This window comes from Camelus ferus, chromosome 19, assembly GCF_009834535.1.
Source record: "Camelus ferus isolate YT-003-E chromosome 19, BCGSAC_Cfer_1.0, whole genome shotgun sequence".
Taxonomy (NCBI): domain Eukaryota; kingdom Metazoa; phylum Chordata; class Mammalia; order Artiodactyla; family Camelidae; genus Camelus; species Camelus ferus.
The window spans coordinates 38,308,094-38,336,066 of NC_045714.1; the positions used below are offsets into that span (position 1 = coordinate 38,308,094).

A 27,973-nucleotide genomic window follows, 5' to 3' on the forward strand; every position below is an offset into this window, starting at 1 on the left:
CCAACTCACAATGGCTTATGAAAAAAGGGAAATTAATGGCTCACCTACCTGAAGTCTGGGTCAGCAGCCTCTGCCTGCTTCACTGGGGGGGTCCCAGGTTTTCAGAAGACCCTTGTACAGGTTGTCCAAGATGTGCCTGCCCCAAGGGAGGAGGGGCCAGGACTCACCTGATTGGCTGCCGAGGCTTGATGTCAGCTGGGGGTGGGGCAGGCACATCTCGGGGGAAGATGTCAATCCACATGTGAAGGGATCCCTGGGGGCACAGGACCAAGCTAAAGGGTCTTGTTGGGGTCCCACTTCCCCTAACAGCCCTGTGGCCAGAGGTTTTGCCTTGCCCCAGGTGGAGAGAAGAGCTGGGGTCAAAAGGGCACAGTCTGGCAGATGCTAGGGGACTTCAGGCAAGACTGAAGGGATTCCAGGGTTGAGGCTATCCTGGGGATTCAGAGATGAGCCCCCAAAAGTGGAAGGTTGAGATCAAAAGTAAGATCTGGTATTCCCAGGGCCCAGATCTTAGGAATCTAGAATAGAGGACAGGTTGAAAATGCCAAGTCTGAGCTTTGGTGGCCCAGGGGATCTTTCAGAACCAGAGTCTGGAGTAGGAATATGGGGTCCAGGATGGAAGTCCAAGACTGCAGTGGGGATGCAGGGGACCAGAATCAGAAGCCAGAGTCAGAAGTGGCAATGTGATGCCCGGGTGGAGGTGTTGGGGAAAGGGCACCCTGGGGACCCAAGTCCAGGATCAGGTGGGAGTCCTGGGATTCTGGGGTTGGGTGCTGAGCCCTCCTTCACCTGTAGCAGCCCCGGGTTGCGGGGATGGTAGAGGGGCCGTGTTTCTACGTGCTCAGGTACCAGCTGGATCCCAAAGCCCGGCATCTCCTGCCAGCGCCGCAGCACCTGCAATGCCTGGGCCTCCTCGGGGACCTCACTTACCACCTTGGATTCCCCACCACCTGCAACAAGAAGTGTGTGAGCTTGGGTTCCCAGCTCTCCTCCCTTCCTCCCCTGCCCTTCAATAGATGCTCCAGGCTGAGGCAGCTGCTGCACTGGGAGGGCAAGGCCACAGCGCTCAGAAGGTAGGGAGTGCTGCTATAACAGCTTTTGCCAGTGAAAAGCCAGCAGTCAGGGGGACAGTGGGGTTGGAGGGGCTGTGGCCTTTGTGCAGGCTCTCTTTACGGAAGAGACCACGAGCCATTTATGAAGCATGAGCTCAATTCTGCAGCCACGTTGTATGTTGTATGGGATCCCCTATGGGCCACCCTGTGTTCTCAGCTATGGCTCTGAGGGGACAGTAACGCTCTTTGGGCATCTCACACTCACCAACAAAGACCATTTTCTCTCCACTGTTATCCTTACTCAAACTCACCTTCTCTGCCTGCAGAAGGAGGTGGGCTCTTTGGGGTGCACACTAGACTGGGCACCAGGGGCCCCCAGTATCTTGTTCTACCATCTTGCTCTACCATCTGGACTGCTCAGCAGAGAGGGGCTGGTACCTGGAGGCAGGGTCTCTGGCGGTGTCAGAAAGACTTTGCTGCCCACCTTGACAGCTCTGGCTCGGTATTCAGGGGCAGGGAGGCCACAGCGTTGGCACAGCCCCGCCAGGATCTGTGAAGGCCGGAATGCATCACGCCAGGCATTGTACCCACCCCTGCAGGCAGAAAAGGAAGGTGCCTCAGTAGGGGCCAGCATATGGACATAGTTGGGCACAGGGGAAGGGGTGGAGAGCCTTGAAAACATGAGATCCAGGTTCATAACTCCACTAGGGGACAGGTTAGTCCTTGCTTCCAGAAACTGTGAAAAACAAAAGATGTATGCCAGGTGTTTCTACGAAGGAGATACTATTATTATTACCTCCATTTTGCAGATGAGTAAACTGAAATTCAGGGAGGTCAAGTGACTTGTTACAATCCCAACTCCCAAGGCCAGGTCTTGACACTAAGCCATAATGTCTTAGTCACAGGGGAGGTCCCTTCTATGAAATCAAAGGATCTGGACACAGGTGGGTGAACTTGACTGTCTTTGGTCGGACTTAGAATGACTCCTGAGGGCCCTGCTGGACTCACACATCATACTGGGAGGCCAGCCCACAGTTCGCCCTGTGGTGGCTATAGAATCGGTTTTCCAGGTCAATGTGGGTCTCCCCGATGAGGTCGTCAGAACCCACGAGGTCGTGATCAAACATAGCCACAGTCAGCTCTGGCTCAGCAGGGAGAGAGATGCTGAGCTCCAGGACTCTGGCCAGGAGAGAGCATGGCTCAGGACACCTCCATGCCCTAGGAGGTGGTCTTGCGGGGGTAGGGGTGTCAAGGGTTCCAGAAGCCTCCGTGCATTCCCCTCCTAGCACCATGCCAGCTGCCTGAGTGACAGCCACAGGGCCAGATGGCAAAGTGCTCTCCATTCCCAAACCCAGGGCCCAGCCTCACTCTCCAAAGATGGGATTCAGCTGCTTGGGGATGTAGCGCTCCTTGGTGTCTAGCCGCTCCCGGCCAGCGCTCACCACCACATAGAGGTCAGCTTTGCCATTGGGGTCTGCCGGAGCCAAGCTGGTAGCCTAGGGAGATGGGATGGGATGGAACTGCGAGAAATATCATTGTCATAACCTAGGGTTGCCCTTGCTGAACCTAATCTCCAATTAAGCATAAACAGGAAGCTACCAAGGAGAGACCTCCCACAGCAAGGAGTTAGCTGAGAGGCTGGACAAGATAACTTTTATTTACTTTTAAATTAAATATTGAAATACTTAAATAGGTATAATCAAAAATATGAAACAGAAAATATGTAGAAAGATGCATAAGGGACTTAACTATTTGATTTATAACTTTCCATATCATTTAACTTCCATTTATTATAGGGGCACATTTTACCTTTTAAATTAAGAATATTTTAACTAAATAAAAGAATAATGCAATGAGCATGTGTGTACCCAGCTTAATAAATAGAACACTACTGACAATTCTTCCCTGAGTCCCCTTATCTGATTTCATTCCCTTTCCACCCCTGAAGTAGCCAGAACCCTTTATTTGGGGTTTCTCACTCACACAAAAAAGTAAAAATGCTTTTACTACATATACATGCATCCCTAAGCAATGTATAGCACTACTTTGCATGGTTTTAAACTATATGTATTAAACTTATTGTTTTTGCTAACTATGTAATTTTATAAACACATAATTTATGCATAAATTACTGAAGTACAATTTATACACAGTAATATATTTTTAGTCTTTCTACACTCCTGCCTGCAATGAATGAAAGTCCCAGTTGCTCCACATCTTTACCAACACTTGGTATTGTCAGTCTTTTTTATTTTAGTCATTCTAGCACATGTAAAATTACAGCTCACTATGGTTTTAATTTGCATTTCCCTGATGACAAAGCATGCTGAGCATTTTTGCATGTGCTTATTGGCCCTATATATATTTTCTTTTGTGAAGTGACTGTTCAAATCTTTTGCTCCACCACTGACTGAGTTTTTAGTTTTAAATATTATACTTCTAATTTCTAAAAATTCTAACTGGCCCTTCAAACTTGCTATTTACTTTGAATAGTCTATTGTTCCTTGCTCATTTTAAGTTCATTCTTTTATTTATTTAAACATTTCATATATAGTTATTTTATATCCTATAAATTCAGGTTCTGCAGCAAGCAAGCTGTGTAACCCTGGGGAGTCTCTTAATTTTATGCCTAAGATTTCCCACCTGAAAAATGAAGAAGCTGGACCCTGATCCCTTTAGTCTGTAGGTTTCATGTACATTACCTTTGCTGGAGTTAGAGGCGTGCTGGGCCGGTGGATGCTCACCTTTACAACATATACTCTGACCAGGAGCTTGATGGGCCGGTTCTGTGGGATCCCCCGGGAGATCTGAGGCTCAGAGAAGGACACTGCATCTGATTCAGGATAAATGAGGAAGGAGCCCTGGGTGGGATGGATGGGACACTGGTAAGAGAGTCTTCCTCCTGCAACCCCACTTGTGCTCCCTGGTCCCCCACCTTCTTTCCCCAAACATACCTTGAACTTGCCCACAAGGTTTCCAGACCCTTCTTCCTCTCCATCTCCATCTCCATCCTGACCCCCTTGCCCTCGGTACAGGGCAAACACATTCAACCAGTCTTCAAAGTGGTTAAACTCTTCCTCCAGGGAGCTGTTGTAAATCTGAAAGGCAAGGGCCTCAGTGACAGCCCGATGTCCAGAATCCAAGCAGAATCCCCTCTCCCGACACCAGTCACCTTCAGAGTAGCAACTGCTTTTTTCTGGAACACAGAGTCTTTTACTTTAGCCTCACCCTGGTCTTGGGCTTCCCCATCCACAGAAATGATGTTGACCCCATCTGGGAGCAGCAGAAATGCCTCGTTAGAAATACTGGTGTGCAGGGAGGGAGGGAGACTGAAAGGAAAAAAGTAAGAAAGCCAAATCTCTCACCGGAATCCCCAGAGTCATCCATTTCATCCTCATCAAAGTTGGTCTGAAATCAAAGGGCAGGTCAGAGATTATTCCCCACAATTCACCTCCTTAATCTACCTCTTTTCCAGGATAGGGAGTTGGGAAACTTTAAGTTCCAGCTGGGTAAGCCACTTGCATTTTCAAAGCCTTAGTTTATCATCTAGTCCTGCGCTGACCAAGACAGCAACCACCAGCTACACGTGGCTACTGAGTACTTAAAATGTGGCTGGTCCCAACTGAGGTATGCTGGAAGTGTAAACTACACACCGGATTTTAAAGACTAGTATAAAATAAGAATGAAAAATATCTCATTATTAATTGCTTATAATGGTTACTTCTTAAAATGATATTTTAGATATATTAGGTTAAATAAAATATATCATTAAGATCAATTTCACCTGCTTCCTTTTACTTTTTTTAATGTGGCTACTACAAAAGTTAAAATTACGTCTGTGCCTCACATGATATTTCTGTTGGACAACAAGCTCTAGATAATGGAATTAATAATCCTCAGCTTCTAGAATTGTTGTGAAGAAGACAAACGATGGCTATAACAAAGAGCTCTGAAAAACTGTAGCGCTCCACGTGTGATGAGATCCTTCTTCTTGCCATTGGCTCTCCTCAGCCTCCAGCCCCCCAACCCCTGGGACTCTCTCCTCTGTCCCTACCTGCCCCTGGAGCTCCTGCAGCGACGCATAGTACTTGGACCACCAGTCAAGCTCTTCGGGATCTGGGATGTCCTCCTCCAGCTCTGGGCCTTGATTCAGGAGGCCTCCCAGAGGGAGCTTCTTCAGAGGAGCCTGAGGGAGAAGAACTCAGTGCCCCTAAGCCAGCACCATCCCAAGCACTGCTAGCCCCTCCTCCACCTATCCTCCATAGTCCATCACCTTCAGGAGCCGTCTGGGCATCCCCACCTCAGCCAAGAAGGGATCCAGGGACCTCTGTCCTAAGAGGGGGTAAATGACACCCAGAGGAGGTCAGGCAAGTAGAAGTCAGACTCCATGCCCCACTGGAAGATCCCCTGGAGCCACCTCAGCCAAGAGCGACTTCTGTCTGGTGGTCCCTAAAGGGGACAACCCATACCTTGAGGTCCCTTGGGAACTAGGTCCCCTGTCTCCTCCTCTTCTTCCTCCTCAGGGGGATCCTCATGAGCCTGGAGTGTGAATCGCAGCATATGGGGGACAATGTGGGAACCCACAAGCACTGTGTGGCCAAAGGCCTGGCGCTCAATCACCAGGATGCTGAGTGGGGGCTGCAGGTAAGGCTGCTCCGGCAAGTCCTGGGGGAGAGAGGACCCATGTCTCTCAGACTAGGGGAGGAGGGAGAGGCAGTAGCAGAGACAGATAGGAAAACAATACAGCTAAATCTGCATTCGGAGCCCACAGCCTCATTGTGTCATCTCTGGTAAGTCACTGCCTTCTGAACCCACTTCCCAGCTAAAAAGGGGACACAATCCTGGATTGGAAAGACAATTGTATTAAATAACATAATAGACACAAAAGTATTCTGAAGCCTACAAAGTGCTATCAGAAACACAAGGCTGCTGTTGTTGCTGTTATTATGTGAAGGACCAATGCTCAGTTTGCTAATGTGGATTTAGAACCATAACGATATGTACGCTCTTTAGCCCAGGAATTCTCTACCTATCAATGGGTCCTAAGGCGGCAGGAGGCGGGTGGGGAGAACAAAGGCTGTAATACTGTATTGCTGAGTTTATTCTATGTACATGTGACAATTACAGGAAAAAGGAGGGAGGAATGAATGGAGCTATAATAGAGAAAAGTTTCTCTATTTTACCGGAACTAAATTAGTATTAGTCTGAAGCAGACTGTGAAAAATCAGTATGCATACTGTAATCCCTAGAGCAACTGCTAAGTAAAAATCAACAAAGGAATTAAAGTAGTACAGTAATAAATATTTATTTAATACAAAAGAAGGCTCTAAAGGAAGAACAAAAGTATGAGACCTACAGAAAACAAATAGCAAAATGGCAGATGTAAATCCAACCATATTAATAATAACATCAAATATGACTGTATTTTAATCAAAGACAGAGGTTGTCAACTGGGTAAAAAAAAAGAGATGCAACTACATGTGGCTTAAAAGACCCTCTTGAGTAAGACACATATAGGCTGAAAGTAAAATGATAAGGAAACATGTCATGCAAACATTAACCAGAGAGAACTGGAGAACTGGTATAGCTATATTATCAGACAAAACAGACTTTAAGACAAAAAATTTTACTGGAGACAGAGGGACATTTTATAATGATAAACAGATCAATTTATAGGAAGCTGTAACAATTATAAACATATATGCACCTAATAACAAACTCAAAATACAAGAAGTGAAAAAAATGACCCAAAATAAAGGGAGAAACAAACAATTCAACAATAGTTGGAGATCTCAATACCATATTCTCAGTAACGAATAGAACAACTAGACATAAAATCACCAAGGAGGCTTTTTTTTTAGGAAAGCTTGAATAATACTATCAACTCAACTAGACCTAAGTGATATCTATAGAACATTCCACCCAGCCACAGAAGAATGCACATTCTTTTCACATGCACAATGGAGAGAGGGATGTGTTTTCCTCAAGTTGCACTATGAAATGGGAAATGAGAGGAAGCATCCCCCGGAAGTTCAGTGAGCAAACTGATTTCAGTTTCATCATCTTACAGCACAATAAAGTTTTCAAACTGCAAACTCCTGCATGGCAAGCAGAGTCATGAAACAGTGTCGGGTTGTTGTTTGCCCCCTTGCAATCTGGAGGCCACCATGCTTTGTCCCAGTCACCCCCTCACCCAGGCACGGCACTCTTCAGTTTACAGAGCCCTTTCACCAAGATCCTTTCTCTCATTGGCTCCTCATAGCACTCTTTTGTATCTGTTACTCCCTTTTATAAAGAAACAAACAAATAAACAAGCAAGCAAATAGAAAAACTAAAGCTCAAATCAGACGAGTAATCTGACAAATTCCTAAGTGACACTGCCAAAATTTGACTCCAAAGTCTATACCACAGTACAGTAAATACAAATTAAATGAGAAATGTATTTTTCTTCTCAGCCCCTGGTGTTTCAGAAACTAGACAGATTCCTTCAGATTCCTACTTCATGACATTTGGCTAATCCACACATCCAGTAGAGCTGACACAGCATTACCAGTTCATGGATTAATCCAGGGAGCAGCAAACTATAGCCTGTAAACAAAATCTGGCCTGCTGCTAGTTTTTGCAAATAAAGTTTTATTGGAACACAGTCATACCCATTCATTTCCTTGTTCCCTGTGGATGTTTACACACTACAATGGCAGATTTGACTAACTGCAAATGAAACCATATGACCCACAAAGCCTAAAATATTTACTATCTGGCCCTTTATGGAAACTTGGTGGGTTAAGCCAATATAACCAGCCGGGAATTCACCAGCCCACTGCCCTCTTCCATTTCTTGCCCGCTGCCCGTGCCCTCACCACTGTCAGATGCCTGATGAGCTCGGTGAAATTGGGGTTCTCACGGTAACTGGCCAGGATCTCGGACTCCACACGTCGCCCAGCCACCTCCAGCACAACCTGGGGCTGCTCCACCTCGAACAGGTGCACACGGCCAAGGCCCCTCAGACCCCAGAACAGTACCTGGGGTTGGGAAGTGGGAGAGTCAGGGATCTGCACCCGGTTGAGGGGCACCGAGGTGTGCAGAAGGAAGGAGGATGAGTGCCTAGTGCTACCTCAACACGGAAATCCCTGAGAACTGGGCGCACATGGGGCGGCAGGGATAGGCGTCCGGAGATGGGCTCGACCAGGGGTGTCAGGTCCTGGGGCTCCACATCACTGGGCACTGAGGGCTACAGGGAGCCAGAGATCAGAGGTCAAAGAGGAATCAGGCTAAAGGAGGGAAATCCTGGGCTCAGGGAAGAGAAGCGGAGAGCTACCAATGAAATATAAATCCAGAGACACCTGGCAAGGCTGGACAGGTGGGATAGGGGTATCTAAGGAAACAGCCATGTACAAAAAGGGAGTGTGGGTATCTGAGGCATGAGGATCAACCTGCAGCCTGGGTTCTCTGGAGTTGGAGGCCTGGCAAGGTGAACCTAAGATAGGTCTACTTTAAGTGTTCCCTGGAGTCAGGAGGTCCAGTGAGGTGTCCCCAGGACAGATCTGTCTTCTGCATTCTCTGGGGGTGAGGGAGTTGGAGGGGTAACCCTGGGACATGCCCACATCCCTGGAGCTGGATAGTCTAAAGGAATAGCAGGAGGGGTCCACAGCCTGTGCCAGCTGCACCACAGCACTCTGACCTCAAGCTGGCTACTGTAGTCCAGTTCAATGAGTTCAAAGGTGGCGATGAGCTCCACGGCTGCCCGGGGCCCCTTCCTCACGGGGAAGAACTGCAGCTCGGGGCGTTGGTAAGGGTCCTCCATCAGCTTTACCCTCAGGGCGGCCAGCGCCCTGCCCAGGAACACAGGGGGGCCCTGCAGGGAGCGCAGCATTGAAGACAAATGTGGAAGAGGTTCAGGAGCCAGGCGAGGGAGCATCAAGACAAGGGAGGGGGCCCTTTGGTGGGAACCCAGGTGGGGCCCAGGCCACACTCACAAACTTATTGTGGTCAAAGATGTTGACGACCACTAGCGGAGGCTCCTCCTGCAGATGCTCCCTCCTCCCATCCACAATCAACTGATCAAACACTAAGAGCTCGTCCCACAGGGGGCTCAGCATCTGCTCCAGGACCTTGGGGGCCACGCAGGGAAGGAGGCAACCGCAGGCATCAGAAGAACCTCTCACCCTTAAGACCCTCTAGTTCAACACCACCCCCTAAATCAGGGCAGTCCGATTAGGGCCTTGGAAAAGCTCAGCCCCCACCCACCTTGTCTCCAGCGCCCCTCCGCCCACATCCCAGCCCAGATCTCACCCGTGTGGTCTGGCACTGTGTAGAGATGAGGACTCGAGCAAAGGGGTCTGAGAGCCCACTATCATCTGCTGCCAACACACCTCGGGCCTGGTACAAGTGAGCCCGGAGCTGGAAGTAGCTGAAGTCTGGGGTGGAGGGAAGGAAGAGCGACCACTGGAGTCCCTGAGCCCAGACCCTCTGAGCCCTCAGCTGGGCATCTAGCCCCACACCTAGGGCAAACGGAAAGTGGGGCCCCGGGCCCCCTGGGCCACCTGCCCCATGCCCTGCACTCACCGTCCCGACACAGGCTGTGAGGCAGCCCAGCAGAGGGCTCAGGCAGCAGGTCCGGGGGGAGCTCTGAGGTGCAGGCCTTGGCTTGCTTGCCCAGCCCCAGCCACAGGAAGAGCTCCAGTTTGGCACAGACCTCACCAGGGGCTGCCCCAGGTGCCTGTTGTGGGGAAGAGGCATGTTAGGGCCCACCCCTTGTTACCCGACCTTGACCAGCAGTCCTGCTCCCCCAAGGTAGGTCCATTCTCTCTGTATCACTAAACCTCACCCCAGCCCCCTATACCTCACCCTGCAGCCCCTTCATGCCCACCTGACACCCCATTACCCTATAACTCCCATTCCCTATTCATCCTGCCCCAACACTGCCACTTCCTACACCCCAAACCCCACACCTACCCTCTGAACTCTGCACTCCCACACCCCACACTCATCTCACCCCTCTGTCCTCTCATCCCCAACACATTTAGTTCCCTGTCCCCTGCCCCAGTGGTCACAGCTTCTCACCACTAGGGACTCCTGCTGGTGTCCATCACAGGAACACCTCATTTAGAAACAGTCTGCCCACAAATTGGCTATGCCTATAAGGAACTAGTTCATCACAGTCCCATTTTCATAACCCTGCCCATCTGTCAAAGTTTAGTCAATAAAAGGGCCAGTGCAGGTCCAGAGATGACAAAATTTGGTGTTTATTTCACAACAAGACTCACCTGGGTAAAGGCACAATCTCCCATTGGCATTCTGGATAATTAAAGGGCTCAGTACACTTTTTAAAACAGTAATAATTTTAAAACAATACTAAATGTTTAATTTTTTAAAATTAAAACATGTTTAAGTTTTTAAAGTTAATAGAAAAAAAATTTGAAATAAAAATAAATTTGAATTTTTTAATTAAAAAATATTTAAGTCTCAGGACCCCTTATTGGAATCTACACACCTCCACCCCGAGGACTGTGCCATCCTCTGAGCCTCACCCCACTCCAGTCCCCAGCACCCTCACCCCTAGGACCCCTCACTGTGAGCAGCAGACTCTGGATCTTCCCACAGTCCTGGCCCCGTTCCTCCTCGACCACAGAGAACAGCACATCCTGGGCAGGGATGCGGGCCCAGGCCACACGGCGCCGTCCACTGAGCATCCAGACCAGCACATCCGGGAGGGGAGGCTGGGGCTGCCGGCAGAGAACTGGGTTGCAGAGGCGGATCTGGAGTGGAGAGCCCCTTGCTCCCACAGCTTCCCCTGGATGGATGGACCAAATGTCCATCTCCAGCCCTGACCTCCCCCTGAACCCCAGGCCCATGAAGCCACCTGCCTCCTGGACATCTCTCCCCTGGATGCCCCACAGGCCACCTCAGACTCAAAGTCCCACCCAACTTTTTTATCCTGGTCTTTTTTTTTTAACTGTGGTAAAATACACATAGCATAAAATTTACTATATCAACCATTTGAAAGTGTACAGTTCAGTAGTACATTCACACTGTTGTGCAACCATCACTACTGTCCACTCTCAGAACTTTTTTCATCTTGCAAAACTGCCACTCTGTATCCATTAAACACTAATTTCCCATTTCCCCTCCCTGCCCTGACAATCACCATTCTACTTTCTGACTCTAAGAATTTGACTACTCTAGGTACCTTAGATGAGTGGAATTATATAGTATTTGTCCTTTTGTGCCTGGCTTTTTTCACTCAGCATAAAGTCTTCAAGGTCACCAAGCTGGAGCAAGTGTCAGCCTGATTTCCTTACTCTTCCCTTCTCCCAACCTGATTTTCCCCGGTGATTCCCACAGTGTGCCCATTCACATCAGCCAAACAGTCTCCTCTGACAGCTCATCACCCAGTCCTGCCAACGTTCCCCTTCTCTCCCTTCCTCACTGCCTGAGATTAAGACCACCCACTCTTGTCCAGACAACTGGGAAGTCTTCCTGCCTTCAGTCTTCCCTTCCAACTCATTCTTTACCATGAATGGCTGGCTTGCTCCCACCTTCTGGGTCTCAGTTTAAATGTTGTCCCGGCAGAGAAATCTTCCCTGACCACCTTACATAAGCATCTCTCCTCAGCCCCCTTAGCCTCTGTAACATCTTCCTTAGCAATTCCTACAAATCATCATTGTTTTTCTTATTCATTTAACGTGCATAGTCAGTCTCCCACACTAAGCCCCAAAAGGGCAAGAAACATGGCAGAGGTGGATCTCCAGGGCCTCATACATAGCCTGGCACGAGGAAGACTTTAAATATCACTGAGTAAGCAAACAAACAATGGCTAGAACTGATCATCCCAGAGTTGACCCTCTCCTTTCCCTGTGCGAAATCATCACGCCAGACTTGTATCTCCAGTAATATCATGAGCTAGGAATTAAGACCTACTTCTCTCTAAAAACAACTAAAACTACTTGGTAAAATATTTGTTTAAATATTCATTAAAGGCAGTGGTGAGATAATAAGAATAAAGAATTATCTCTAAATGAAGCTCTAAATGAAAATAGGAAACCAGAGAAGTTAACAGAGAATTTCAACAATTTTTTGCCACAGGGGCATTTGCCAAATCTGGCAAATATGAGCTTTTCATGACCTGATAGTGAGTAAAAACAATATAAAGAGCTCAGATAGCAATCAAGACAGGAGTTTATCAAGACAGGAGTCTAATAGGCGATCTCTCCCCTCCCTGAAAGCTACGACCCCAAAGAATCATGCCTTCAAGATAAAGATAAACCCTAACTGAACCTGCCCCACTTTCTCACCCCCAGGAATCTACAAAGAGAGTTGTCTGGCTGAGTGAAGTAGTGGAGCTGGAAACTGTTCCTGAAAAGAATAACCACAAGCTGATTTTTTCACAATGCCTGGGTGTTGCTAAACATCAAATTTTAGTTTAAGGTGATCAAGGGCAGAAGCAAGGTCATATGTTTTCTAGAAGAATATACCTTTATTCCAAGACTAAAAGAAGTCCCACAAATAATGTTTGGAAACTATAATGAATAGCTCACAGTTTAAAGCAGCTAAACACAGAAGGAAACAAACAGGAGGAACAGAGAGCAGAAATAAGCCCCCTAAAATCGACTATTGAAATCATCTGACATTATAAAAACAATTCGGCTTACTATGTTTAAATGAAACAAAAGATAAACCTGACAAATATTTACTGGGAATAAGAAACTGAAAAATAACACAGTGAATTTGAAAAAAAATAGAATTTACAGAAATGAAAATTGCAATGATTGAAATGAAAAATTCAACAGAGGCACTTATACAGTCTCCTGATTTTCAATTAAAAAGCCAAAGCAACTCAATGGGAAAAATAAATCTTCTCAACATATGGTGCTACAATATCTCAAAGTTCATATTTTAAAAACAGAATTTTGACCCATATATGTCACAAAAAAATTAACTTGAGAACGGTCAGAGACCTAAATGTAAAATCTAAAACCATAAAGGTTTTAGGAAACTATCTTTATTCTCCTAAAAGCATAGGAGAATATCTCTGTGGCTTGGAAATAGCAAAGTTTCCTTACATGGGTAACAGAAAGCAATAAACATAAAAGAAAAATTAGATAAAGTAGACTTCATCAAAACTCTCTAGAGATACATATTATTTATTTTAGCCTCTATTGTTCTTTTATACAAAAATCCAGGCACATAATAAAAAATTACAAGACATAGGAAAAGCAGAAAATGTGACCCATGGTCAAGAGAGGAAGTAATTACTAGAAGTAGACCCACAGAAAATCCAAATGTTGGAATTATTAGACAGGATGTTAAAACAACTGTGATGAAAATTCTACAGGACCTAGTGGGAAAAATACAGAGATTAAAAATGGGTAATTTCAACAAACATACGAAAACTGGAGCCAAATGGAACTAATAGAACTAAAAAAATGTGATATCAAGTTGACAGTTCTATATTAATAATTGGAGATTTCAATATACCACTTTTAGTAGTGGATGGAACATCTATACAGAAGATCATTAAGAAACCCGACGACTTGAACAACATTACAAACCAACTAGATCTAGCAGACACATATAGAACATTCCATCCAACAACAACTCAGTTCGTCTCAAGTGTGTACAGAACATTCTCCAGGATAAACCATATGGTAGGTCACAAGTGTCAATAAATTTTAAAAGACTGAAATGACACAAAGTATCTTTTTCTGACCAAACTGGAATGAAACCCCAGGTCAATAATAGAAAGAAAACTGGAAAATTTTACAAATGTGTGGAAATTAAACAACACATTCTTAAATACTACAACAAAGAAGAAATTACAAAGAAATTAGAAAATATTTAGAGATGAATGAAAATGATAACATACCAAAATTTATGATATGCAGCAAAGATAGGGCTCAGAGGAAAATAAATAGCTGTAAATGCCTACATTTAAAAAGAAGAAAGATCTCAAATAATAACCTAACTTTATACCTTGAAGAATTAGAAAAAGAAGAGAAAACTAAACCCAAAGCTAGCAGAAGGAAGTAAATAAAGATCAGAGTGAAGAAAAATAAACTAGAGAACAGAAAGACAATAGAATCAATGAAACCAAAAGTTAGTTCTTTGGAAAAATCAACAAAATTAACAAATCTTTAGGTAGACTGACAAAGAATAAAAGAGAGAAGACGTAAATAACTAAAATCAGAAATTAAAGTGAGAACATTCCTAGAAACTTACAAATTATCTAAACTGACTCACGAAGAAACAGAAATCTCAACAGACCAATAAAAAGTAAAGAGACTGAATGAGTGATCAAAAACCTCCCAACAAAGAAAAGCCTAGAACCAAATGGCTTCACTGGTGAATTCTACCAAACATTTAAAGAATTAACACCAATCCTTCTCAAACTCCTCCTAAAAACAGAAAAGGAAGGAACGCTTCCCAACTCATTCTATGAGGCCAGCATTACCCTAATATCAAAGAAAGATAAAGACATCATAAGAAAAGAAAATAACAGAATAATCTTTCTTATGAATACAGATATACCCCTCATGAGTAAGTTCTGAACAAAATATTAGCAAACCAACAAATCCAAAAGCATATAAGAAGGATTATATACTGTGATCAAGTGGGATTTATCTCAGGAATGCCAGGGTGGTTCAACCTAAGAATATCAATCAATACAATACACCACAATAACAGGACAAATTTTTTAAAAAATGTTTATCTCAATTGATGCAGAGAAGGCATCTGACAAAATCCAACATCCTTTAATGATTAAAAAAATACTCAGAAAACAAAGAACAAAACTTCCTCAACCTGGTAAAGGTATTTATGAAAAACTCACAGCTGACATCATACTAATAGTAAAAGAATGAAAACTTTTTCTCTAAGATCAGTAATAAAACAAAATGAAAAATTACATTCTTAGAAAAAATGTATCTTTTGTATCAGCCATTGTGAGCTTAACAGATTCCCAACACTCAAAGATCTTTCCAATGAGTTGGTGGTGATAGTAATAAATGTGATATTTTACTACTATATAATGAAATGCATCACCATTTGGAAGGTATACATAATTCAGGGAACCAAATTTCCAAATGACCTATGTTTGATGATTCAAAATCATGCAAGGATAACAGATCCATTCAAAGTACAACATAGACCAATGGACTTTAATATAACAGAGAATAAAAATTTTTTGCCAGATATTTGCAAAAACATGTAAAGCAATGCCACTGTTCTCACTAAATTTTTTGTTTTGGAGAATATAGTTATTTTTCCAAAAATATATTATTTGTGCTACCATGCCATAGGTTTACTATTGTTATTTTATTTTTATTTGGGGGGCGGTTGTTTGTTTGTTTTGGTGGGGGGAGGTAATTAGGTTTACTTATATTACTTATTCTTGGAGGAAGTACTGGGGATTGAACCTGGGACCTCATGCATGCAAAGCATGCACTCTACCACTTGAGCTATACCCTCCCCCCTACTATTGTTATTTTAAATGAATTAATAATTATTTTTTATTTCTCAGGTTTAAATCTTTTTCAGTTTTAATTTATATAATAGCAAATATCAGTAGATACAATCTACATAAACAAAAACTTTTGGGGGTCCCTACTATTTATTAAGGGTGTAAAGGAGTCCTGAGATCAAAAAAGTTTAAGAACCACTGTCTTAGAGAAACTCTTGCACTTAATCCCCAGGATGTGTACAAAAATGGTCTTTGAAACTGCTTCTAATCACCATCCATTAGGATCAACACACATATCCATCAACAATGGAATGGATAAGTAAATTAGAGTCATACAGTGGAATATTATACAACAATGAAAATGGACAAGTTATACCTATATGCAACAATACAGAAAAATCTCACAAAAAATAATATTGAGTAAAAAAGAAAACAATATAAACAGTACTATATAAAGTTTGAAATAAGGTAAAACTAACCTATATTATTTCAGGATGCATACTTAAGTAAAAAAATGTTTTAAAATGTCAGCTGACATAAGGAAGTTTTCATTACAAATAAATAAAGCAATTTTGCACTAAAATTCACTATAATAAAGTCTCTATCCTGTCTCTCCTTCCATTACTCTGCCTTCCAGCTGCCCAGGCCTTCCTGACTCTATGCCTTTGCACATGCTCTTCATTCGTTCACACTTGCCAAATTCCAACTTGTCCTTCAAGATCTGAGACCAATATCCAACTCCTCACTGTCTGAACCTGAGGACACACTGGCCCCAGGGGTCAAAACTTCTTTGCTTTTGGGAAAGACTGATCAGAGTGGGGCAGAATTGGTTTCAAATTCTAGCTCTGCCACTTAACCAGCTATGACATGGTGGGTCAGTTACTTTTTCTCTCTAAGCCTCAATTTCTGCCCCTGTCAAATGGGATAACGTCTTCCCAAGGTTGTTGAATTACACAAGATAACACAGCCAGACACGAAGTAGAAGAGAGGAAGTAATCAAAAAATGAGAACTTCCTTTACCCTTCACACATGTTGTGCTCAGAGCTTCAGACCAGGGAAGTCATGCCAAGGAAAAATACTCTCAAATCTTCATCCAGCGAGATCCTGCATGTTCCCTGCATCCCTGCTGGGCCTTAGAACACGCATCTTCATCCTTGGCTGCTCCAAACAGAGCTTGGTCCTGGCATCAATCCACAGGATAAATGTTGGGTCACCCCTGCACAGAGGCCACTGGAAAGCTCGAGGGACAGGTATTCAGGGTTGGGAAATGGGTGACTGAGGCATTACCTCCTGGGCCAGGAAGCGCAGTTTCGCCAGAAGCTTCTTGGCCAGTGCAACCTTCCCTTGCACGTTGCCCTGTCTCAGGCCCTGTAGGAGCCATAGTCCTTGCTTTGCCAAGAGGTTCTGGAATGGCAGGAAGAGAACATGAGTGGAGGGCCTCTGCTGGGTGCCTCTGATCCCCCTTCCCCAGACCATACCAGGCTATGCACCAGCAGTCTCTGTCGGCATCGATCCAGGGCATTGGGCCGGGTCACTGTCCTGCGCTCAGCACCGTGGCAAAACTGTCTGCAGGAGCGGGGTGGGTGTGGCAGGTGGGAGCAAAGGAGGAACACTGACCCTTAGGGGGCCTGCTCTGACCCTCCCTCAGAGCAGGCCCCCCACACCCAGACTCCTTCACAGATCCTCTTGGTCTTGTTCTCAAAGAGGCACCCTTCCTTAGCCAGGACGACCTCTGTGCTTGGACCCCTTCCCAGTTCATCGAGTTAGCCTCATTGTGGAGCCCCAAAATGTACCAGTATTCAACTATTCACTGCCCTGGCTACTCAAAGTGTGGCCCAGGACCAACAGCACTGGTATTCCCTCATTAAAAATGCAGTCTCAGCCCCAACCCAGACTTGTGTCAGAAATCCGCATGTTTATACCCTGGAGGATTCAAACACACATTAAAGGCTCAGATGGGCTGTACCTGACAATTCCAACATTGACTAAAGATAGCTCAAACCAAGTGTATGAGTTCCAGTGACCACCACCACTCCCTTCTCCCCACAAAAAACCCTGCTTTACTTTACTTCATAGTCATCCTTCACTGCTCTTTCTTTCACTCACATTCCACCTCAGTCCATCAGCACATCATTTAGGCTCTACCTTCAAAATATATTTAGAATCTGACCAGTTTTCTCCCTTTCCAGGACCACCCTAGTCCAAGTCACCATCACTTCTTTTTTATAATTAATTAATTAATTAATTAATACCTTTATTGTAGTATGGTTCCTGTACAGTAAACTACACATATTTCAAATGTACAATTTGATGAATATTGATAGATGCATACACCAATAGAAACACTACCATAATCAAGACAGCTAACATTTCCATCACTTCCCAAGAGGTACAATTTTCAAATTCCCAATTTATCCCTTCCCACCCTCTTTACCCCTGCAAGTCACCATCACTTCTCACCTAGGATTACTGCAACAGCCTCCCAGCTGCTCTCACCACCTTCACTCTTACCCTCTCTCCTACAGAATATTCTCAATACAGCATCCAGAATGAGCTTTTCAATGCTTTTCCAGACCATTTCACAGAGTTTTTCGAGAAGGAGGGTTGGGGTCAACTGCGTCCTCTGATGCGGAAAGGTTGAGTAAGATGAGGGCAGAAAAGTGACCACTTATAACCAGGTCCTTACCTGGGTCCTCCTCTTCCGTCCTACCTCTAAATGCTGGAGCTTCTCAGGTCCTCAGACTTCTCTTTACTCTGTTCCCTAGATAATCTTAGCCAATCCTATCTACGTACTGACACCCCTTAATTTTACATTTCCAGCCTAGAACTCTCCCCAGAGCTCCCTTCATATAGCTAGCAGCTTAGCAGAGATGGCCACTTTGAAGTCTAACAGACATCTATCTCAAAGTTAACAGTGTCCAAAAATGTTAACTTCTGATATTCCCTCTGCTCCCATCAGACCGTCTCCTTCTCTTGTTTTCCACAGCTCTGTAAATAGCACCATCTACACAGCTGTGCAAGCCAAAATTTGGGGAGTCATGCCTGACTCTTCTTTCACATTTTCCTCATCCCCTAAGCTTATCCCCTGGCAAGTCCCGAGGTGCCACTTCCAAAATCCCAAACTACTCTCAAATCCCTTCCTGTCACTCTATGTCCACTGCGACCACCCTAGATTCAAGTCATTGTTATCAGTCACGTGAATCATTACAATGCCCTCCTGAGTGATCTCTCTGCTTCCTCTCATATCATCCCTCGACTGATGCTTTTTAAGGATAAGTTAGAGCATATCCCTTCTCTTTTCAAAACTGTCAGTGGTTCCTCATCTCATACAGAGAAGCAACCAAGGCCGTTACAATGGCTTACGAGACCCCACATGTCTCTCTCTTCCTTCCCCCTACACCCTCCAGCCTCATCGTCTCTGCTCACTCTGCTGCAATGACACTGACTCCCTTCCTCTTCCTCAAACACACCAAGCATGCTTCACCTCAGGGCCTTGCACATGTGGTCCCTTCTGTCTGAAACATCCTTACAGACATGGCTTACTACTTCATCTTCTTTATGTCAACATCATTGTGGTCTCTCCTCGCCACCTTCTCTAAAATTGCAACACCTCTCTGTAAAACTTCCTTGCTTTATTTTCTCCCTAACACATCCTTACCATATTTCTTATATTTCTGCCTTGTGCTTTACATCTTTATTATCTGTCTCCTTACCCCCACTAGAATGTACATTTCAGAAGTTTTTGTAGACAAGAATGCTTTTTCACTGTTATTCCTGTGCCTAAAACAGTGTCTGGGGTAAATATTTATTTACCATTTATTTACCAAATATTTATACCATAAATATTCATTGAATAAATGGATAAATAGCTCTTTTGAGAAGAGGGTCAGAAAAACACTGAAGTATCTGGAGCAGGTTATGGAATCCAGGGCAGTGAAGATCAAAGATGGATGTGACTAGAACAAGTATATGTGGTTACAGTAATGACCTGGTAACTAGGGACCAGTTGATGTTGCAGGAGAGAAAGTGGATAATTGCAGAGACAATTTTTCCAGCAGATGAGAGGAGATGAAATCAAGATCACAGCTATGGCTTCGGGAGCAGGACACTTCCTCTGCTATGGCAGGAAGGAAGGAGATCAGATGGATGCAGAAGCTGGCAAGGTGGTAGACTAGATGGAGGAAGGTGAGGCTTCTATTTTCCCCAGGAAGTAGGAAAGGAAGTCATTAGCTGGAACAAGTGTGGAGGAAAGGAATAGGGGAGATTTGAGAAGAGGGGGAAATGCATAAGCCTACAGGAGTTCAGGAAAGGGAGTTTACTGGAGGGGAGTGATTTAACCCAATAATTTCATCAAGCTCCCGTCTCCTTCTCATTCTTCTGTAAAGTGCTCACCTTCCAGGGGCCCTTGGGTCCAAATACCTATCATGAGTCTCCCTCACCCTAGAGATGCCTGGAAACAGGCAGCAGGGAGGCAGGGGCTCTCAGCTTACCTGCTCCCAGCCATGAGCTCTTCCAGCGTCTGCTTCAGCCTTGTGCACGCCTCAGGCCCCGGCCTGCGCTGCAGAGTCTCAGCCTCCTGCAGTCCCTGGGCCTGCACCACCAGGGGAGAAGGTCAGAGTCATAACGGTCCCAGACTCTGACTTCTTTTAGACCACACCCTCATCCCAGGTTCCAGCCCACTCACAACTGCACCTCTTGCCTTGCCCTTCTTTTTCAAACTCCCGCCTGGGAGGCCAGGTCCCCAGTAGCCCTACTCACATTCTTCACCTGGCCCCTTCCTGGGTCCAACAATTCTGAACTCTGGCCCTCCCACAATTTCTGGCCTCCTCAGTTCTCCCTGGAGCTGTGCTCCTTGGCCCTCTGGCCTTGCACCAATGAGGTGCTGGGTAACCTGGTGCTTTACCCATTAGCTCTCCTCCAGCGCTCCCTTCACAGGCAGCCATCTTCCGGATGCCTCTATATCCCAGCCTCTCCCTGTGGGTGCCCGTCTCGCTCTCACCAGCCTCTTGGCCACTTTCTGCAAGCAGTTACTGCTCTGCAGGCGCCACGAGTGATCCTCCCAGCGGCTCCACACTTGCACGCAAGGCTTGTGGTGACGCAGGGGCAAGCAGAAGTACGGCCTGGAAGGATGAAGAGGAGCAGAGTCTCAGAGGGGCAGTCCTGCGCCGCTGCGGATCTCCCAACATCCTCCTTCCAGACACTAGGAGCACTCACCCGCTGCCGTCCACGGGCTCAGGCCGCTGAGCAGGAATCCCCAGTTCCTCCTCCTCCACTGGCCGGACTCCCGCCTCTGACTGCAGTAGAGGCTGTGCCTCTCCTGCAGCACCCTCTGCTCCTTCCCTGACTCTGGAAATTCGGCCCAACTGCTCCTCCTGGCGACCTGCTTGACCTGTCCAGATCAGCAAGGGTCAGCAGGCTGGCACCAAGGTGAGGGGCTGACCCCTCCCTCAAGCTATTCTGCCTCAATAGAAGTCAGAGCCCACCCCTTACTGAAGGTCAACTGTCCCCTCCAGGGACCTAAGTCTGGAACAACCCCCTCAAACTCATGACACTCAGGGTTCTGGCTAGGCCACGCACCAATGGAGATCTCGAATCTGATAGGCTGAGAGGCCATGGCGGGGTCAATCATGGTGGCCTCGAAGAGCACAGCAAAGAGCAGGAAATCTTCGCAGGGTGCTAAGGCGTTCTGGGAAAGGCGGATCAGGCTGGAATCAACCCCACCCTCCCAGTTTGCAGCCGGGGACGATGCCTGGCCACAGTGCCTACGGAAAGACACTGCAGCCAAGGCCTAGAAGATTCACTGCTGGTGTCCTGCTTCCTTTTCTGCCCCTTGCTGTCCCAACCCACTGGACCAGGAGTTTAGTCCTCTCTGGCTCACTTCTGATTTGTCAGCCCTCCTTCTCCCACATGTGTATATACACAGGCGCACATGTGTACACACATTGCAGTCTTCACCCAGGCCCCCAAATTGAGACACCCTCCCTCCTGCGTTTATGCCTGGGAGCCGATTACACACTCCAGAGCTGAGAGTGACCCTGCCCCTTTACTAAACCCCAGCCCCACCTCTGGCAGCGGCAGCAACTCCTCCACCTCCACCTCCATGGCACTAGGAATCTCAGGTGCATCAGCACTGGAGCTGGCATCTAGGTGCTGCTGAATCCCGGTTGGAGTCTGGCCAGGCCTAGCTTTCTTCTTCTTTCCCTTGAGCCGGGACAACCTGGACCCCTGGGGGGGCTGGGGAGGCTCGGATTCAGCTCTCCCTTCCATCACTTCCATGGACACAGCCACCAGCAGGCGGCCGCGGAACCAAATGCTTTGGCCAAGGCCTTCATTGAGACTTTGAAGACCGTCCCGGAGCCCCTCGCTGGAAGGCGAGCCATAGAGAGGTACCCAGGCTGGGCCGAAGGTGGGGTTAAACCCGGCTGTGAGGAGACAAAAAAAAAGTGTTTTGGAGGGGAGCATGGTGCAGGTGGGTAATAGGTCAGTCTACGCACCACATCCATAATTATTTCCTGCAAGGGCAAAGGGGGAGGAGTGTTATACTGGGCCTTAGCCGCTCCGGAAGGGAAGCCTGCCAACTGCTACGACGAACAGCTGTGGACCAAGACCTGGAAGCACTTCTAAACCAGCTCTCCCTCCAAAGATGCTGCGGACGTAGGGAGAGGCTCTAGGGGCGGAGCCAGAGCCCTGGAGGTGGAGTCAGGAACTACAAATTAGGGTCCCGAGAAAATGGATAATGTAGACGGGGCTTGTTTTCTTGTGCGTGTAAATTTGTAGGGAGAGCAGGGCTACAGTGATTAACGGATATGCAGCTGTAGTTAGGATTTTGTCAATTAGCCAAACCGAGGGTAAGGGTTTGTAGCCTGGGGGCAACAGGTGAGGCTCTGAAGGGAGAAGCCGGTTTAGAGCAAGGTTGTTATGTGGGGTGGGCCTGACTTTCTAAGCGGAGCTGGGTCTCGAGTTTGGGGTTTGTCGTCGGGGGCGGGGCCCGAGACAGACAGGGCCCAGGCAGAGGCAGCGCGCGTCGGCCAGAAGCGCTCACCTGCGCGGCCCGGGTGCGAGATCCACTTCAGGTCCAGCACGTGCGTGGCGAGGGCCGCATCCACCAGGGGCGCGTCGTCCCGCAGCTGCAGACGAATGCCGCGCGTCAGCGGCGGGAAGAGCTCCACGAAGCTCAGCTGCTCGTTCCACTCCGGCGCCGCCGTCTCGCTGCGCACAGACGTCTCGCCCTGAGCGTGGTGGCGAGGATGGGCGGAGAAGGGTCAGCGCGGAATCAGAGCCTGGGCCTCCAACAAGTGGGGACGGGAGGGACTTACCTGCTGCCCCAGAAAAGACACCCGCACATAGGGGTCCACGAGGACGCGCTGGTCGTGCAGGGCGCGGGCCAGGCTGCCCAGCAGCCCGGGGCGCAGCGCCGGAAGCCCCTCCGCGCGGAACACGCGCACGCGCAGCCGCGCCCACGGCCTCTCCGCAGGCACCCGGCGCGGCAGCAGCAGGTTCCTAGAGAAGACCGGCGCTGAGGGGCCCAGAAGCCGGAGTCTAGGCCCCTCCTGCTCTCCGCCGTCCCGGAGGCCACGCCCCGTCCTGCTCTCCGCTCCCCACTTCGCCCCAGCTCACTTCTCGATGTCGGAACTGTGGCCTGGGCCTGGGGATGGCAGCTGAGGGGGCAGGTCCCCGCGCGCCCTCACGGACAAAGTGACCTTGACAAAGCCTTTGGTCCCAGCGCGGGTGTCCCGGGGGTCGTGCAGCGGAGCCCATTTCTGATAGAAGTGGCCATCTGGGGGTGAAAGGGCGGGCCGGGGGTCAGGGAATACCAGCAGGATGCGCGGGACAGTCGTGGGGCAGCGATCGGAGTGTTGGACTATCACCGGGATTCAAGTCCGGCTTAGTAGGGAGGGTGGGAGTGCGTGGAGGTCAGCCTTCGGAAGAGATTGCTGTCTCACAAGTTAGTATACAGGGCTCAGTGCCCAGAGGGTCAGTTTCCCTTGCCTATGCAGAGGAGTCTCAGTGAGGGGAGGGTTCAGTACCTGGTTGGTCGAAGATAATGCCCAAGTCCATCCTGAAGGTACTTATCCGAGTGGCCATAAAGGGGAGGGTCTGCGAATGGAAGGCCTGGGGGAAGGTGGCGTTAGTCCCAGGGAGCTTCAGCATCCCCCTTCTCTAACAGAAACCCCTCACCCCTACCCCCTCACTGTGATCTCCAGCAGCAAGTCCTGGAGGTGAAGGCGGGTCTCATGAAATTCAAACAAGAAGTACTGTGTTGAAGTGGGGAAGCAAGGGAGGTAAGAGGTTACACATGAAGGAGTCACACCAGCTGGCCCCAGCCTCTTGCAAAGAGAACGCTCTCCTTCCCTTTTCCCCCTACCCCCAACTCCAAGACTGTGCCTCTCTGCATCCTTTCCCTCAAAGAGCCCTTAGCCTCAGGCCCACTGGTTCACTCACTTCCACCCAGGCCAAGCTCCCTCTTATAGACTGTTGTTATCCTGGGTCCCATGCATTCTGTCAGGCTCCCCCTTCCTGGATCACACCCACCTCATTGAAGAAGGGGCAATTGGTCCCACGCTGCGTGGCAGTCATTCGGCATTGCTCCCCAACACACACAGCCACATAGGGGTTAATGTTGACTCCAACCAGCTTCTGGGCCTCAAGCACTGTGACCCCCACCTGAAGGGTGCAGAAGGAAGAGAAAAGGAAGCCAAGACTGACTTCTTGAAAGGTAGGAGGGTAAAAATCTGTGTGGAGGGTGAATGGTATTCCCCAAGGGTTATGGCCTGGAGGGAGAGCAGTACCTGGAAGTCCTGGGCCCTGGACACCTGGAAGGGATCTCCGCGGGACAGGCACCAAGCTCGGCTGAGAGAGGGTTAAGGTCAGCTCTCACTTCACTTCCTCCCCATTACACACAAACACACACACACACACACACACACACACACACACACACACACACACACACACACACACACACACACACATACACATTCCTGCCTAGTGCTGAAGATAAGATCTCCTCTCCCTCTGAACTTTTGGATTCTGAGTCCTTCCGGTCTTGTCTTGCTTCCATCTCAACCCTACACCCAGAATTTAACTCATTCCTAGAGCCCTAAAACCATTCATTCATTCAACAAAGATTGAGTGAGCACCTACTATGTGCCAACACTGTTCTAGGCCCTGGAACACTGCAGTGCAGTGAACAAAAGAGACAAAATTCCTTGTCTTCATCAAGCTTTCATCACCAACATGGGTTCCAGAAGCCATGTGTGAGCCAGTGTAACTGTGTATGTGTAGATGTGGCAGTGTCTTTGCCTAAAGTGAACGACCCTTGACCCCAGTATATCCACTCCTCACCATACACTGGGACCATGTGTTTGTAAGGGTGGATGGGCTGGGCCTTCATATATAAGTGAATTAGGTTGACACACTAGTAGGGTGTTGGAGCAGGTGTGCAGTGGGTACAAGTTACCTCTTGAGGGGGCTGAACATGACGCCAGAAAGCTCCACATCAGGCTCATCCTCCAGGTCCAGCTCCAGCTCCAGCTCATTGTCCTCATCGTCCTGCTGACCTAGGCTTCGAGCTAGCCTGCGGCCCAATGCCACTGCCCGCCGCTTCAGCCGGGCCTCTCCAGGCCTTATAGGAAAGGCCCCCAAAGGGCATGTCTGGGACCTATTACCCATCTCTGGGCACCCATCTCTGACTTCCCTGACTCTAGGACCAACCCCTGAGCCTTAGTCTGATGCCACTGATACCAGGACTGACCCCTAACCTGGGAGCCCTCTAATTCCAGAATTGACCCCTGATTCTAGGACTCATTTCTCACCCTGGAATTGGTCCAGTACTGATCCCAGACCCAGGGACTGACTCCACATCACTGACTCCTAATCCTAAAACTGTCTCTATAACCCTATGTCAGCCCCACATACTTACTCCAGCTCCTGGAAGCCCACATTGTGAATAATCAGCTCTGAGCTGGGAGAAGGAGAAATGAAAGGAGAGCTGAACCACAGAGCTACAACCTGGGCAGCACGGGTCCAAGGGTTACCACATCCAGCAAATCCAGGGTGGGATTGGGTACCACTTCTCCCTTCCTGAGGCCTGCCTAGGCCTTGGTTAGGTAGGTGGGAAGGTTACCTGTCCCAGATGGGTGCTCCAAAGTCCTCTTCTGCCCAGGCTCCAGTTGCACCCTCTGGGGGCTGGTACTTCAGGTCAAGTTCCACCTGGATCTAAAACCAGATACACAGTGTGCCTTGGGCCTCTCAAACTGCCCTGAGGCTACAAAATGCCTTTTACTTCATCTGTAAACAGAGATCCTCTTGGCCTGCATCTCTGGTGACTTGTGGTTCCTGTCTGATCGTTAATAATAGTGACTACTCATGAGGGAAGGATATAGCTCAGTGGTAGAGTGTATGCACAAGGTCCTGGGTTCAATCCCTTGTACCTCCATTTTAAAATATGTGTATATTTTAAAAATTAAAAAAATAGTGACTACTCATAGTCTAGTAAGAACTTCCATGTGCAAGTATCCTCTTCAAGGGGCCAAACAGATCTCCAAAATTCTCTCACCATTCTTGGAAATCCACAGTTCTGCAGGGTCTGGCCCCTACCAGCTTTCTCCGGCCCTGCTGTCTTTCTCCCCCCAGTTATGCTGTCTCAGGGCACTGGGCTTTTGCATATGCTGCTTCTTCTGCCTGTTAACTTAGTTAACTCCTATCATCCTTCAATTCTAAACCTAAGCACTACTTCCTCAGGGAACCTTTTCTGACCGCCAAACAGGTCATGCCCCTCTGTTATACATTCTCCCAAATCTTTTGTAACACCATCGGAGACAATTTTACATTTATTTGTGTGAATATTTGTTTAATGTTTGCCTCTCTCTTTAGATGTGGAGCTCTAAGAAGGCAAGTCTTTATCTGGTTTTGCTCACCACTCAATCCTCACTGCTCAGCACTGCACTTGGCTTATAATCAGTGCTCAACAAATGACAACAGATTCAATGAAGAGCTAAACAGTTTGTATGATTCCATAGAAGGTAAGTGAGGAAACAGCTGAGAGAAGCTAAATAATTTGCCCAAGTTCTTTGCTGAGAAGTGGTGGTCTTGAGATTTGAACCCAGTTCCATTTCTACCAGGCACTGCTGACCCTCCACCAAATACCAGGAAAATCCAGCCAGTTTCATCTGTCTCCCACAAAACCTGGGCCTAGTGCTGGGTCGGGAGCAGCACAGAACTCCTTATCTTCCTGCCTTGCCACACCCCTGGTCCTCAGAGCTGAACCTGGTTCTTGGCCTAGGGGCTATAATGAAAGGAGCCCAGGCTGCGGGCCTTGTTACCACTCCTGCCTGGGTCTAGATTTTCCCCTCTGAGAAATGGGAACCTTATCTAGAGAGACTCTCAAGCCTGGGGTGGCAGGCTGAGTGCTGGCAGAACTCACCGGGGTTACTTGCAGATTCTTATCCACTAGGACCTCCCGCAGCACCAAGTGCCCAGCACTCTGTAGCTGCTGCAGGGAGATCACTAGGGTCCCCAGAGACCTAGGGGGCGGGGCATGGATCAAAAGAATGACTCAGGAGAATGGCCCCAAGCCATCCCCTACCCCCACCTGCATCCTTGACTCCCCAAGCCTACTCACCTGGGGCTGAACACACTGCTGCAGTTGACAACCTGTACAGACAAACGCTCCCCAGCCAGCGGAGCCCCATAGTGTGGCCAACGGAACAGCTGGGAATAGGAGGAACCTTGTGACACCAAGTGCTGGTCTGACCCTGATTCCTAATTCAGACCCTATTCCCGACCCTGATTCCTAATCCAGAGCCTATTCCCAACCCTAAAACAGAAGCCAACTCTCCAAACTTGGAGCTAACTCTATGACTGATCTCCTAAACCTAGAAGCAACCGCCCAAACCTGGGGTTGACTCCAAACTAGGGCTGATCTGGTGCTGACTACCAATCAGGAGCTAATCCCCCTAGTCTTGATTCTGACTTGTCCCAGACTGAGTCTAATGTCTCAAGCTTGAGACCAACCCTACCTCCTGAGACTATATCTTTCTCTTTCAGAACCCAGGAATAAACCCCCCAAACCCAGGATGGACTCAGATGGGTCACAGATCAGCTTCTCCCAATCCAGGACCCAACCCCACTGACCTCACCGATATCTGCTTCCCGACCACAGTGAATTCTCCTCTGAGTAAAACCTGCTCAGAATTTAATCTAGTCATTTATCAACTCCTCCCCACAAAAAAAAATTATTCCGCCACCCACCCGTGGCCCAGGGTCCAGTCACCCTGGGCTCACCCTTAAAGAGAGGTAGAAGACAGGGTGGGAAGGAGGCAGAGAGTTGGAGACCCTGGGCTTGGGGAAAAGGGGGACAGGCTGTAGAAGTGCCTAGGGATGGGGTTGGGGGCCTGAGGGATGGAGGAATTGGAGCTCCCCAGTTACAAAAATTCTTAGCGCACGCCTGCAAACCTCACCT

The 27,973-nt window shown here is 47.8% G+C and overlaps 1 protein-coding gene and 1 long non-coding RNA gene across 5 annotated transcripts in view; one reads left to right on the forward strand and one right to left on the reverse strand.

Moving 5' to 3' along the window:
* Positions 1-25,246, reverse strand: part of LOC102507548 (fer-1-like protein 4) — a 28,809-nt gene extending 3,563 nt beyond the window's left edge. The window contains exons 1-33 of the mRNA XM_032462204.1: positions 24,971-25,246; positions 24,300-24,360; positions 24,043-24,174; positions 23,538-23,622; positions 23,128-23,287; positions 22,827-23,010; positions 22,553-22,739; positions 21,574-21,932; positions 21,088-21,196; positions 20,725-20,899; positions 20,510-20,630; positions 20,001-20,101; positions 16,989-17,076; positions 16,798-16,914; positions 10,625-10,777; positions 9,618-9,771; positions 9,300-9,469; positions 9,029-9,163; positions 8,734-8,907; positions 8,167-8,283; positions 7,913-8,074; positions 5,522-5,717; positions 5,326-5,384; positions 5,107-5,238; positions 4,418-4,460; positions 4,225-4,325; positions 4,007-4,150; positions 3,797-3,913; positions 2,421-2,548; positions 2,061-2,231; positions 1,491-1,645; positions 790-950; positions 168-253 (exon numbers count right to left, since the gene is read on the reverse strand). Coding sequence (XP_032318095.1) covers positions 168-253; positions 790-950; positions 1,491-1,645; positions 2,061-2,231; positions 2,421-2,548; positions 3,797-3,913; positions 4,007-4,150; positions 4,225-4,325; positions 4,418-4,460; positions 5,107-5,238; positions 5,326-5,384; positions 5,522-5,717; positions 7,913-8,074; positions 8,167-8,283; positions 8,734-8,907; positions 9,029-9,163; positions 9,300-9,469; positions 9,618-9,771; positions 10,625-10,777; positions 16,798-16,914; positions 16,989-17,076; positions 20,001-20,101; positions 20,510-20,630; positions 20,725-20,899; positions 21,088-21,196; positions 21,574-21,932; positions 22,553-22,739; positions 22,827-23,010; positions 23,128-23,287; positions 23,538-23,622; positions 24,043-24,174; positions 24,300-24,360; positions 24,971-25,182 — 4,649 coding nt within the window. The 5' untranslated portion in view covers positions 25,183-25,246. The remainder of the gene's footprint in view (positions 1-167; positions 254-789; positions 951-1,490; positions 1,646-2,060; positions 2,232-2,420; positions 2,549-3,796; positions 3,914-4,006; positions 4,151-4,224; positions 4,326-4,417; positions 4,461-5,106; positions 5,239-5,325; positions 5,385-5,521; positions 5,718-7,912; positions 8,075-8,166; positions 8,284-8,733; positions 8,908-9,028; positions 9,164-9,299; positions 9,470-9,617; positions 9,772-10,624; positions 10,778-16,797; positions 16,915-16,988; positions 17,077-20,000; positions 20,102-20,509; positions 20,631-20,724; positions 20,900-21,087; positions 21,197-21,573; positions 21,933-22,552; positions 22,740-22,826; positions 23,011-23,127; positions 23,288-23,537; positions 23,623-24,042; positions 24,175-24,299; positions 24,361-24,970) is intronic.
* Positions 23,313-27,842, forward strand: LOC116658009. 4 transcript variants are annotated; one of them, XR_004313218.1, is made up of 4 exons: positions 23,313-23,792; positions 24,145-24,376; positions 26,386-26,534; positions 27,559-27,842. It is a non-coding gene; the product is annotated as an uncharacterized LOC116658009 (long non-coding RNA). The 4 variants fall into 4 exon arrangements; XR_004313217.1 differs by having other exon boundaries at positions 23,313-23,575; positions 23,715-24,376; XR_004313215.1 differs by having other exon boundaries at positions 23,313-24,376.
* Positions 27,843-27,973: the final 131 nt, after the last annotated feature.